Source organism: Mixophyes fleayi, chromosome 3 (assembly GCF_038048845.1).
Source record: "Mixophyes fleayi isolate aMixFle1 chromosome 3, aMixFle1.hap1, whole genome shotgun sequence".
Lineage (NCBI taxonomy): Eukaryota > Metazoa > Chordata > Amphibia > Anura > Limnodynastidae > Mixophyes > Mixophyes fleayi.
In genome coordinates, this window is record NC_134404.1 from 171,391,189 (window position 1) to 171,405,639 (window position 14,451).

Sequence of the window (14,451 nt, forward strand, 5' to 3'; positions counted from 1 at the left end):
ATTCCCCTGGTATTACAGCATGTCGGCTCAGATAGCGTGCCTTCCCGTTCTAGATGCCCGAGATGAACACTCGGTTCTCATCAGTTCAACATTTTTATATTTAGAATGGGTCAGAAAGAGGCATCCAGCTTCGGGACCAGAAAGAGGATTGAGTAGAAACCCTGCCCTTTCTGGTTGGCTAGAACCAGGCCGATGACTCCGGCAGAAAGAAGAGGCGACACAGAGTCCAATTGCCCATCTCTTTTTTGGGTCGCAGGGCAGGGAGGTTGCAAAGAACAGACGGAGGCTGGACATTACAGGCCTATCAGGAGGTGTCTGCCGCTACGTAAATGGATTTTAAGAATTCCACTACTTTATGATCGGAAGCATCCTGCAGGGCTGTTCCTGGCACCGGAAGTGTAGTGTGGCACGCCAAGTGTGCAACCGGAGTACCAACTTTGGGATCTGTTCCCAATGGGTCATATCCTCTTCCTGTAATGGGGACAGGGCTAGGAATCTCTGTGGAATAGTAAACTTCCGATCCGGCTGCTTCCAAGCAGCTTCTGCGATCTCCATTAGCTCCATAGATGATGGAAAATGGATAGCGCGTCTTCTGAAGAATTTGGTTTGTTTAAATCCATGAGGTCCATGTCTTGATGCAATGCCAATATCAGGTTGTCAATGCACTGATTTCTAGGGGATTCTTCCAGGTCATTGACCTGTGCAGAATCAGTCAGGAAAGGGCCCCCCCGCTGCTCTTCTGATCATCTCTCGAAATCTGAGAGGAACAGGGAGAGGGTTAGACGTGAAACGTTTATTTCAAAACAGGTCATGGTGAGTCCAAGAAACGGTTTAACCGACCTAGGACTGACCAGGGATGAGGACCAAGCTGGATTTCCCAGAGAAGGGCCTGAGTTAGCAAGAGAGCATGATGGACCAGCCGCTGCTAATTCTGCTGTCTCAGTGGTCACTGGTATCGTGACTGTCCAAGGAGGGGCAATGTCTACTGAAGTGGAGGAGATAACAGCGTTAGCTGCTGGTAACTCTCTGCAGGCTTAGTAAGCAGTTGCACCAGTGTGGCAACAGATTGCGCCAGAGAAGATGCCCACTCTGGTGGCTCTGGTAGTGGTGGTACATTACTCTGTGCCTGTGTGGTCTACGCCCCCACGTCAAAATCAATATAAAGCGCCCCCGGGTCCTGTTGTTCAAAGTGTAAAGTTAAGTTACTGATTAGACAAGTGAAATATGTTGCTCGTGGTGTCTTTACCTTATCAGACATATTCAGAATGGGGAAGTGTCATAATAAATGGCAATATAGACAGTCACACAAGAAACAGGATTGATATATAAAGTACAAGAATACTAACTAATCTATGACAGGCAAAAGTAGTATTTTGTAATAAGTCTATGTGAAACAAAAAAGGATTTTTAAGTAGAATACTATAATTATGATACTTGCATCCCAGCTACTAATATACTCCTATTTGCTAGCAATGAGTATAGATGTATAGTAATTTCTCTTTCCTACCATTGGGGGACATCGCGAGACATTGGGTAAAGTAGGTGGGCCTAGGAGTTTAGGCACTTAACTTGTTTTTTCCTTACACTTCTCCCCTACTACGCCCCTCCTATCCAGCTCAGACCTCAGTTTTTTCTAAGTGCCTAGAACATAGGTCACTTCGGTATAGGTTCCTGCCTATACTTGTTATACTTGAATTAGTTGTAGATTTTTCATGTTTTTATTTTAAATTCCTTTTCAGGTGTAGTGCATGACTCGATCCAAAAACCCAGAGAAGTAAATAAGACTGCAGCTCTGTTCACTCTGGGTCCCAGCGCGGGTAAGCAGCAGCCTGGTCTCTGTTACTTGGCACCTCTGCCGGCAGTCTCAGACCGGCCACTGTTTGTATGTCTGCCAATGGCAACAGCTATTGTGGGGCAAAAATATTATATATTTATTGGCCATATACACGGTCACGGCCACATTGCTTTAAATGTGGGTGGAAGTGAAGCTGTAGCAGCCTCTCTTCCCGCCCGCCCAACATGCCGGCAAGATCACCCCACCCCTAGACACGAGCAGTGGAGGAACGAACGCTCTCTTTAGGAGGCGATTCAGTTGTTTTGAGGAGCGCACGCAGTCTGGGCAGTTAATGCGTGGGGACTCTGAAAACCGACAGTCATATGTTAATATGAGCTGATTGGCGATACACGGAGGCAGCCATAATAGGGGAGGATCTGCAAGGGTCACTTCCTTCCCTTCCCTATCAGCTTCCTGTCGCGGACGGCTGCCATCTTTGAACACAGAGACACTGAGTGCATGATGCTTCCCTGCTTTGCCTCTCCTCAGCTACTATCCTGGTACTGTGTTTCTATACATATTTACAGTGAATGGTAAGCCTGTTTAATCTGTTGTAAAATATACAGGACTAGAGTCTGGGGATTGTTGGATAATGTTAGGATTACCTAGAATATACACACTTGGTAAACTCCTACTATACGGAGAATATATACATGGATATTTATATTATATTTAGACTTGTATTGTAAAAAAAAAAAAAAGAGAGAGCGAGAGAAAAAAGGGAGACCTCCAAGGTTAAGAGACCCGCTGCTATGTCTGCACTGCATTGTATATGTACCGCATAGACAATATACAGAGTCATCTCAAAGTAGGAAACCAGCTACTACCCCCGTATTGCAAATAATTATTTACATATATATATCTATATATCCCAAAATATAACATTTATTCTGTAACACCTTTCCTAGCATTGTATTATAGGGCACCCCTAGAGGTTAAGGTACCTGCTAGTTCAGCTATACCGCATTATATATGTACCAAGATTACATACAGATTTATTCTGTGATACTTTTCCTAGCATTGTCTTTCATACGGGCCCGCTAGTACGTCTAAGCTGCATTATATGGGGGGTATTCAATTGTTTGTTTTAACGCGCTAAACCCCAAAAAAACGAGCGCTCTAAAAATATTACCGTTAATACGGTAATTACTCGCTAAATTTCATCTCGCAGCTCCCTGAGCAGCGAGCTGAAATTCAGCCCGCTGGCAGCGAGTAAGTACCGTATTAACTGTTTACGCGCGCAAAATTACCGTATAATATGAAGTTTTTTTAGAGCGCTCGTTTTTTTTTGGTTTTAGCGCGTTAAAACAAACAATTGAATACCCCCCTATATGTGCTAAATATAATTTCTATTTTATAATATTCTTTGAATAGCTTAGCCCAATTGCTCTCGGTGCAGCTTGCGATGCTTTAGTCTGCGAACCAGTTGCTCCCACTTCGGTGTCAGCAGTTCTGGACAAGCCGTGCTAAGCCAAGTCACAGGCAGCATCAATGGCCGAACTAACTAAGGTGATGTTGGGGTCTAAAAAGGTACGTGAATTCCCCTTCTTCTCACGCTTCTACACACACTCAGCCCACACAGATCAAATCTGTCGCAGGCATATCTTCCCAGATAGAAGCAGCTATGTCTCTGTCTCGGTCTGAGACCACCCAGACATGCACACATTTTCTTACCATCTCACACGGGTAAGCATAATTTTGGTTTTCAGAGTTGTCCCGTCAGGATCAGGATATTGTGCATTCCTCGGTAGAGGATGGCTAGTTGCATCTCGATTTTTTTGACAAAAACATTGTTAACTTGAAGAGCTTGAGTCTGCGGCCCTGGGCAGGGTGTCTGACCTTTGGCATTAAGCCAAATAAACTATTATTACACTGGCAAGATTCTCATCCTTTTCCTCTCCGGGCAGAGAAAAGAGAGTTAGATGGGAAGGAACCTCTGGGGTTGACAAACCTGTGCCTCGTCTATTAATTTATTCTGCTATTCCTACGTAGGGCAGGCGACCATGGAAGGTGTTCTCTGACAGAAAGTATAATCTGGCCTCCACTCAGCCTAAGTGTTGACTGGCAGTGTGTTCACACTCAACAGGGTCTTCGTTGGGTTTTCAAAATAGGCCTGTTCAGCCATGGTCAGAGTAGTTACACAGAGGTATTCTAGAAGACATTCCAATAACGAGCTTCTCATATTTTGCAGAATTCCAGTGTAGTCGCCAGGGGCCACGGAGGGTAAGAGTGCATCTCTTCTTGTTGGCTCCACTAGGCCACGTCTAGGGCCATCTTAAACCCTTCCTCCCGGAGTCGAGGCACCTCATCACGTACTCACTTCTTGGCTCCTATAGGATCACATAGTATCTACACAGGTGCAGTTAAGTAAGAAACCTATATACTTGGTATTCCCAAGGGTTGGGGTTATTTTATTCCTACCTCTTAATGGCCCACAGATGGATCCTTTCATTCCATTTAAACTGGCAGTCCCTCAACAGGCAGGCCTGCATTCTCTTGTTTTGGATGTAGTCACTACGCACAGTCACTGCAGGTACTGAACAGAGGGAGCCCATGCCTTCAATATGCATCATGGAGGTCTTCTTACATGGCCCTTCCTATCTAATGAAGCAACCAAAACTATTATCCACGCGCTCATCATTTCCCGGCTGGACTATTGCAATCTTCTCCTCATCGGCCTCCCCCGCTCTTGCCTTGCCCCCCTTCGTTCTATACTTAATGCGGCGGCGAGGCTTATCTTCCTTTCTCGCCGCTCCTCTTCTGCCTCCCCTCTCTGCCTTGCCCTTCACTGGCTCCCCTTCCCCTATCGAATTCTTTTCAAACTTCTTACCCTCACCTACAAGGCCCTCTCCCAGTCTACTGCCCCCTATATCTCCAATCTCCTCTCCATCCACACTCCCGCCCGTTCCCTGCGCTCGGCCAATGACCGTCGCCTCTCCTCCACTCTAATAACCTCATCCCACTCCAGAATTCAAGACTTCTCCTGAGCTGCCCCCTTGCACTGGAATGACCTCCCTCACTCCATCCGTCTATCCCCTAACTTGTGCTCCTTCAAACGGGCACTCAAAACGCATCTCTTCCTCAAAGCTTTCCAGCCCTCCACTTAACCCTCTTTCCATGCTCGCTCTCATCTCCTGGATCCTCCTTTGAAAAGGGTGCGCTTGCTCCCCTCCTCTGACTCCCTCTGTGCCGATTGTCTGTTGCCCTCCCTTTAGGATGTAAGCTCTAATGAGCAGGGCCCTTCTCCCTCCTGTCTCTCTACCTTCTCTTCTGCTCCAACCTCAATATTCTTGATTTTCCTGGAGCATCTGAAGTCTCGGTATTACTCGTTTATTGTTCTGTACTGTTATTCCCTGTACTGTCCATTGTTTATACTGTGTTCGGCGCTGCGGAAACCTTGTGGCGCCTTATAAATAATAATAATAATAATAATAATAATAATAATAATAATAATAATAATAATACCAGTCGAGAAGGGGGCACCGGTGTCTTTTTCCCTTTGGTGGTACAGAAATCTCAATTTCGGCTCAGGGTCCTGCCTTTTCATTCTGCACATTGCACCTCGTGGGCCTCCGAGGTTATGGCGGTCATGGCAGGGCTACGATGAGTCACGATAGTACCCTGTCTGGGCAACCACTTTCCGAGGGCTCCGTCAGCTCTCTCTCACAGATAGATTGCCATCCGGTTCTTGACAGCACACGTCTGAATGCAGAAACTTCATAGGTCCCCACTCAAATTGCCACAGCAGATACGTTTAAGACCTTAGCTTCTATACTGGGTTCCACAGGGTCTTCTCCTACCAGAGGAAAGGGCCCTCCCATTTCAGTGCAGGAAAAAGATGCGCCTGGAGCGGAGAGAAGTTTTCCCTTCTCAGTTACATGCGGCTTCTGGAATACGGGGGTACCAACGTTCGGGGTAGATTTGTTTACATGCTCTACTCTCGACATCTCCAGAGCGATATTCTCCTGACAGGAGCTGGTTCCCAGGTTATTGGACTCGCAGACCATCACTTTGTCCAAACCCCCACATGTCTATTCTCTCACAGTGGTTAGCCAAACAGTCAGGAGTAAGGTCTGTCGTTCACCGGGTCCTGGACCCCGGTCCTGACAGGTTCTAGTCTGTTAGATGGATTCGGATTGATAGGATCCTTAGGATCTTTTTGGGTCCTCCCAAGAAGACTGTTCTTTCAATCCGGTGCTCAGGGTGCACAGGATGTGGCATGATGGCCAGCAGGTCCTGATCAGGAATACTCTAGACAATCAGTCATATAATGCCACGGCTGTTGCATTTCTGTAGCATCAAGGGGAACACGCGGTCCGAAAGCAGTGTGAGAGTCGACCGTGTTATGGCCTGAGCAGCGTGTCGTTCCCATACCTTTGTCCATTATTCCGGCATTAATAAGTGGGAGGCCGGGAGTCTCGGCAGGCAGGCAATTTACCATGGGGTATGGTGTCTCCACGGACACATCCTTTGCCCTGGAGTCTTGGGGACACTTTGAACTTTGTCCCCAGGACGGCCATACTTATTTCTCAAGTCATCCTTTACTGCTCGTAGTCTAGAGACCCTTATGTGTAATTCTCCGATGCCAGGATTTCCCTGGAACTTCGGTCTGGTGTACCTGTCGCTTTTATTTCCCAGGTTCTCACGGGTGCGAAGGAATTTCATAGGGAGTGCGGCTTCCAGCTCCTGAGGCCCTTTACCTTGCAGGGTTTGGTTCCAGGCATTGGCGGCGACACCTCCCTTCCGCCTACCTCAGTAGCCAAATCAAAACGGTCGTTGGTTTATTTCCTTCTAGCTTGGCGCAGTGGCGTTGGAAAACCCTACCCCTAGGGCCAGAGGTCCTTTGCAGGGAGCTGCTTGGTACCTTGAATAGAGCCTGTAAGGCATTTTCCTCATCTGTTCTCCTGGGTCTGGAAAGAGTACAGAGTTTGGTGTGAATCCTAGAGTTTTCACACATCCCATTGCTGGACCTCTAAGTCGCTTTCTTTTGCAAGCTTGTTCTAATAGGGGACACTGCCTAGGTTACGGCACAGTGCAGCTCCTGGTGTTCTACATCAATTTCAGCACTGGTTTACAGGATCCTGGTATCAGCAGTCCTTTCTTTGAGGGGTGTCTTCCGGTTCTGCCACTCTTTGTTTGGTGAGGTGAAACCGTGAAATCTAGTTTAGGTGATCAGAGCGCTTGATTTGATCACAATTCACTTGCTGACTCTGGGAAAATATGTTTATCCCGGGATAGGGTTGCTCCCTTACATATCGCCCCTGCTTGCAGGGGTTTGGTGCAATAGTGTGGATTGCACTCCCACATTTTACTTTTCCAGCAGGATAGAGAGGGGCGTCGCTCCGGCCACTATTGGTTCAGAGGATAGTATCTGCATTTCACTTGACTCAGGAGCTTGTGGTCAGCCATTCGTTTATTCTTCCTCCTTTTCGTGCGACATGCTTCTTCGGCTGGAGGCGGTTCGTGCTCTTCAGCACCAGATTGATCGCAGGGTCTCTATCCATGTAACTTCTGTCCTCTTCGTCCTTTCGGACACTTAATAGCAGGACTGGTCAGGTTCCAGACAGACAGTCTCATGCCTGCTACATCCCTTCCTCCATTATGTGGGATGTCTGCGCCCCTTATTCTTTTCTGGTTACTTTAGAGCTCACTCTCCATGATGGTTGGCGCTTCTTGGGCGGCATGTCAGGGGTGCTTTGGTAAAGCAGTTGTGCAGGAAGACCACGTGGTCATCTTCTGCAGAGTTCCTTGGTGGCATGGCTTTGAAATCCCTCCCTTAGAGGCAGCTTTGGTACGTCCCCAATGTCTCAAAGTGTTCCCCAATGGTAAGAAAGCGAAAAGATTTTTACTCTCCATAAAATCGATTTCTCTTACTCAATTGGGGGACACTGCACACCCTCCCTTGCTCTGAAAGTAGCGCTGTTTTTGGCGCTATTTTCTGTATTGCTTCTCCTTTCTTCCAGGCTTGGTTATACAAAACTGTGGTCTGAGCTGGATAGGAGGGGCATAGTAGGGGAGGAGTGTGAGGAACAAACAAGTTGATAAGTGCCTAAACTCCTAGTCCCACCTACTATACCCAATGTCTCGCAGTGTCCCCCAATGGAGTAAGAGAAATTGATTTTACGGTGAGTAAAAATCGTCTTATTTTGGTAGTTAGCATTCCAGCTAAGACAGGTATGTAGGAGAGGAGTCCGTTAGCAGCGTCTCCAGTATCAGGCTAAGGAGCGTCTGCTGTCTTCCCAGGCAATCTTTTGCCGCACATCTGGGAGAATCCAAAAATTCAAGCTAATATGGGGGAGCTCTATAACCATTAGTTCCGCACCCCGAGCTTTCCTGCGGTGGTAATCGTCTTAACGGTGACAAGAACCCCGACACACTTGACAAATAACTGTTTAAACACATAGCCTGCGGGGTACAGACATTGTCGCTTAAAATTAACATTAATGTACAGCGCACTAACAAGAAAGTGCCGGTCAGCTGGATCTTCGGAATGACTGCCTATCTGCATGCGCTGCCATCGGAAAGCTGGATCTTCGGTTTTCAGGTAAGCCTGTTTACACTGGATTCATTTTTTGGTGAAATCGGAATTTTGGTGTAGGTGTCAAGCGTGTGTGGGTTCTCATCACCGTTAAGACGTACCCAACCCCTTTCCTGCTCCTGTAGATAGAATCGATAGATGTGGCTATTTTAGACAGCTCACACCCATTTCCTGATTCTCCGTTCATCTCCTGGTGATTTTATGCAGGTTTTCAAGATTCCTCCCTTCTTTCTCTGAAGGAGGAACTTGGTATCTCCCAGCAAGACGGCGCCCGCCACTGCTCCGATTACCGGCGCTCCCTGCCTCTGAAGACAGCGCCGATATCTCGGGAAGCTGCTAGTGTTACTGCGGTTTCTCAAGCCCGTCAGCACTGAAACACTGCTGATGTTGTCAGTGAGAGCGTTCGCGTCTCACAAAAAGACAGCTGTAGTGCCGCTGCATTAATAGGAATGTGCTCTCTCTTTCAAGAGAACACGCTTGCGATAAGAGAAGAAAAGGTATGTCAGCAGTGATACATTTAACAAGTTAACTAGTTAAGTGCCAACTCCACGCTCCCCTCATACAACCCTTGGTAGCAGTGTCCCACCGATAGGATGAAAGAGAAAAAAAGTTATCCAACAAAACAATCAGAACAAGAACAGTATGAAAAAAGATTAAGATATGAACAAAGAGCGTAAAAAGTCTCCCACTGGGAAAAGTATTTAATATATAAAAAGTCCCATATTTCTCAACATCCATGGAGAAACAGGAAATGCTAGGGACATCCAAAAGCTGGGGTGTGTAAGTAGTGGTGTGCAGTGCCTTATGTCCAAATCTGGAAGCTTTGTACACACTGTAATGAATTCAGACTCATCATTTTTGTGCCAGAGGACCACATGGTAATGTAACACAGCTGCTTGTCTGAAGTCATGCAGTGCCACCCAGCAAGCACTCGCCAACCTAGTAAAATTTTCCACCACATTTTTGGAAACAGGCTTTTTTGCCCCAAAGTAAGCCTAGAGAATCACTGAAGTAATCCAACTGGCTATGGTCTGATTAGAGGCCGGCCCTGTCTTTCTTGTGGGCATAAAAAGACTAAAAGGTCATCTGCTCTCACATCTAACCACTCCTATGAACATAGGCTATTAAGGCCCCAAACACAGTCGACTAAGAGAAGAGAGTCCTCTTCATCTGGAGACCTACCCTGATCTATGGCTAGAATCTCAATGTCCTGATTCAGATGGTACTTGAAGACCAACTTCGGTTGAAAGAAAGGCATATTCAGAAGGACAGCCCTGTCTTCATGAAAGATGAGGAAAGGAAACTCACAAAGCAGAGCCCACAGCTCCAAACAGGGGCGGATCTAGACATTTGTCCTACCCGGGGCGATTTTAGGGGGGGGGGGGGGGGGGGGGGGGGGGGGGGGGGGGATTAGGCCCCGCCCCCTTTCTGATGTCTATGGCTGCCGGCGGCTGCACAGTATGTGCAGGTCCGTTCAGCAGTGGCAGTGTGCTGTTCCGCTACTCAGGGCCAAACGAAGAGGTAGGAAACTCCTCCTGATCCCAACTGGAAATATTGGTCTTCCAGAAATTGTGATAATTCCTGAGCGAAATCAGCTTTCTAGCCTTGAGCATGGTCTGAACCACAAAGTACAGAAAGCCCTTGGCCTTAAGGATCATGGCTTCAACAGTCACACTGCTAAAACCAGCAGAGGCAAACTCAGGTGCAAAAAAGGACCCTGACCTAGCAGGTCTAGTTTAAAGGCAGTGCCACGAGGGTCTCTCAGCAATACTGAGAACATCTGAAATACAACTGAAAGAATACTCAATTTTTCCTGTAAATACCAGTGGCTGGATCCCCCTTGATCCCTCTGTTCCCCATGTGTTTCAAGATGTTCGCCACAGCATCAAAAGGGTTAATATTCAATGATGCAGTGCCAAATGGGATAAAACCATGTGCTACGTAAAATGTAATAAGTAAAATGTATATTAAAGTATTAAGTATTTAATGAGTGGGCGGTGCAGCACCTGTTAAATCCCAGGGCAATGCCAGCTTCATGAATCAGCCTGGATTGGTTAAAAGGGGAGAAGGCTGGATCATCTCCTGCCTGGTTATGTGTCCAGAACTGTATAAAAACGTAAGTGTGGCATCAATGATCTTATTTGTGCTATCCCTTAGGGTATTAGCATTTGGAATTTGACATAGGAAAATCCTCTCTTGCTTTTCCAAGACCACCACCAGTCCGAGTCCATTCTAGGGAGTGGGTAAAAGGACTGCCATCTTCATGAAAACTACTATCATACCTGTTACACGCCTCACAAAAAAGGTATTTTGACTGAAGAGAAGAGGGGAAGGAATTGGTTTCTTCTTCCTCTTAACAGCAAATGACTGGGAATTTCCAATTCCCCACTGTTCTGAATATGTAGTGCCTTCCAGACAGCTCACACTAGTCTCCAATCCTTGCATCTGGCAGGAGACTTCATCATGGCACAAGAAAACCTCAGGACCAGAATCTATCCACAGCCCTCCGGGGAGGAAAGCACTGGGTCTGATCTATCCCATGAGTAAAGGACTGCCGGAAGCTGGTGCTTCGGCATCTGAAAGTGGTGGCGGAATCCAACACCCTTTCCAAGGAAGAAGAAATCCACACCAGACCCTGCACCAACCTAGCCAGACCTTGCATGCCGTGTGCTGTAGGAGATGGTAGTGAAGGAATCTGTTCCAGATACACAGCAGGGAGCAAGGTCATTCCCTGTGGTTCCTGAGGGAGGGATGGAGGACCACTGCTAAGCTCCCTAGACTCTACAATAAGCTGCAAGAGCTCCGGAATAACCAGGGAAAAGATTTAGCAGGCTGGCTCAGCCACATGAGTTGGGGGCACTTGCCCACACACTCAATGTGAGGTGGAGAACATCTGCTCATAGACTGGATCCAAGGCTATTTAGTAAGGCACTTGGAGCAAGCAAAATGCTTAGCTGGTATCCCTTTAGCTCTCTTAGCTAAGTGGCTGTCTACACCGGAAAGCAGGCAAGTAAGTAAAACCCTAGAGCGCCGGCAGGTAGTGGCATACAGAGGGGAGGAGGTTAGCATTTTAGAAGAGTATTTAAAAAACGACAAAGCTTCTACACCACGCTCTGTAACCCAGGGTTTTCAGCATCCCCTAGGGGATAAAAACACTAACAAATACCATACAAAAAAGGTCCATCATACAATAACCAAGCATGTGTGGAAGAAATACCTGTTTAGTCTCTCTAACACTGAATCATCTGCTAAAGAGATTTCATCCAACAGGAAAAAGCTGTCTTCTCTCATAGCCAACACCAATGGTCCATCGTGCCACTCAAACAGCTTGGAACAGTCATCATCCTGTTAGAATACAATATTAGGGTTACCACTGACGAGACTGTCATCCAACAATCTGTAGCATTCAGATTGCAAACTCACGTTCTCCTTGGACCGGTGCCTGACAGGGCGCAGCCCACCCAAAAAATCAGATGTCTCCATATGCTGGTGACAGTTCACAGAGTATAACTTCTGGTTTACCAGTGCTGCAAATAGTTGGCAAATGGTGGTTTTTCCACACCTATCATAAAAAATAATGGCATAAACATAGAGCAAGAATATCAGGAGATAGTTCGTTATAGTATGTTTATATAAGTGTGGGGGGAAACCTACCCTGTATCACCCACTAGCAATATCGGCTCTCCAAACTGCAATGCTCGACCCACAAGAATGGCAAGTCTCCTCATTCCTTGTGTCCACACAATGTGGGAAAAGTAGTGATTCTCCATAACACCGGTCTCTGTAGATAGGCTAGCTGTAAAAGAAAAAAGAAAAAAAAAATGTACTCCTATATACATCAATCAGCCACAACATTAAAACTACCTGTCTAATATTGTGTAGGTCCACCTTGTGCCGACAAAACTGTTCCGACCTGTACGGCTTGTACTCCACAAGACCTCTGAAGGTTTCTTGTGGTATCTGGCACTAACACGCTGGCAGCAGATCCTGTAAGTCGTGAGGTGGGGCCTCCATGACTCTGATGTGTTTGTCCAGCACATTCCACAGATGCTCGATCAAATTGAGATCTGGGGAATTTGGAGGCCAAGTCAACACCTTGAACTCTTTGTCATGTTCCTCAAACCATTGTGAATAATTTTTGTAGTGTGGAAGGGCGCATTATCCTGCTGAAAGAGGCCAGTACAAATCAGAGAATACTGTTGCCATGAAGGGGTGTATTTGGTCTACAACAATGTTTAGGGAGTTGGTATGTGTCAAAGTAACATCCACATGAATGCAGTATCTTCGGAATTAGCAGAAGTAGCACAACAGTCTCTTCGCAAAACTGCGCTGTTTGTGTTAAGTCTACATTTTCATTTATGTTGTTTTTATACTCATCAGGTTTTTTGGTCGATATACTGTGTGTCGGTATTCCAAGTGACAGAATACTGTACCCAACCCGTAAGCATGGGCACTACGAACACTCTGCAGCTAAGCAGCAGGGTGCTATGGACTGTGTTCTGACACCTTTCTGTCATAGCCAGCATTAACTTTTTCAGCAATTTGTGCTTCAGTAGCTATTCTGTGATGGTTGGACCAGACGGACTAGCTTTCACTCCCCACGCACATCAATGAGTCTTGGGCGTCCATAACACTCATGCTGGTTCACTGGTTACCCGTCCTCGGACCATTTTTTGTTAAGTACTAACCACTGCATACCAGAAACACCGCACAAGACCTGCTGTTTTGGAGATACTCTGACCCAGTCGTCAAGTCATCACAATCTGTCAAAGTCACTCAGATCCTAACACTTGCCCATTTTTCCTGCTTCTAACACAAACTTCAAGAACAAACTGTTCAATTGCTGGCTAACATATATGCATGCATCAAACACACATCTACAAACATATTTTATAATAAACATACATACATACACACATATATGTATCTCTCGAAGTGGGGCAGTATGTGCCGGTGACATACTGGCACTTCTCTGCCTCACTTCAGAAGTAGCTAGGGCCAGTGGGGAGCATTCCGCCATGCTTGAGAGGTGCTCTATCCATATGCTTTCCTGGCTGGTTCACCGGTGATGCATCCAGCACCAGCTCCCTGCTCCTCCAAGCATGATAAATGAGGACACAGAGTAACGATGGAGGTGTACAGTGCGATATTAAGGATTGGGCACAGTGTGATGCAGGGACAAAAGTGTAAATTAACTAGTGAAAAGGAATAATAGAAGCAGGAACAGGGATAGAGAGGATCAAGGAGTAATGGATGAGCGAGAGAAACTGGATGTGAGGAACAGGGGAGAGTAGGTAGGGAGGGAGAGAGAGGGGGATATCCGCAGTGAAGAAGGAGCATATGGAACAGAGAAAGGAAATAGATAAGGAAAAGGATAACGTGAAAGATATAAGGGAGATATCTTGGATAGTTTTTTTTAATTATAATATGGAGATATGAGGGACACTAGGAGTCATGAGGGAGAGGTTGAGGGACACAGAGGAAAGGTAATTTGACAGGAGAGGTGGGGACACAGGGTGGATAGTCTTGCATCATTTAATATTTTTTATATTATACTATATAGTGTTAAAATGCATCTAAAAGTAATTGCACACCATCAAAATCCCTAAACCTTCGGGGAGCCTAGACGCAGTGAAAGTTCCATTCCAGCATTTCTAAATTTCCACTCCGATGTACGTACATTTGTATACACACACACTGTATTGGTTTATGGTCTGAGGGGGGAGAAGCTAACTTTACTGTCCATCGTCCCAGTGGCATGATTATCCATGTTAAGCCCCCCCCCCATATGACACAAAAACAAACAAGAAAAAAAGTTCCATAGAGTCCTGCTTCATCATCTATTTTTCAAATCAGCATGGTGGAAGTCTGTAGTATTTTTATACTCACCCAATTGCTTTTGTACATTTTCTCTGGAGAAGAGGGCCTGTGTCACTACCGCTTTCTTGAAGCATTTTTTAATAACTTTTAATATCACATCTACCTCCTCCTGTTTTCTCACTCTCCCTGCCAGCAGCATGAAACCTAGAAAAATAAAAGGTTATGATGCATAGGACGCACACATTTTACCATCAGGATT

General features: G+C 46.2%; 1 protein-coding gene across 1 annotated transcript in view; it reads right to left on the reverse strand.

The window, feature by feature from the left end:
• The window catches only part of MDN1 (midasin AAA ATPase 1), a 258,414-nt gene that overhangs the window by 180,878 nt on the left and 63,085 nt on the right, over positions 1-14,451 (reverse strand). The window contains exons 28-31 of the mRNA XM_075202780.1: positions 14,262-14,396; positions 12,027-12,168; positions 11,796-11,934; positions 11,590-11,717 (exon numbers count right to left, since the gene is read on the reverse strand). Coding sequence (XP_075058881.1) covers positions 11,590-11,717; positions 11,796-11,934; positions 12,027-12,168; positions 14,262-14,396 — 544 coding nt within the window. The remainder of the gene's footprint in view (positions 1-11,589; positions 11,718-11,795; positions 11,935-12,026; positions 12,169-14,261; positions 14,397-14,451) is intronic.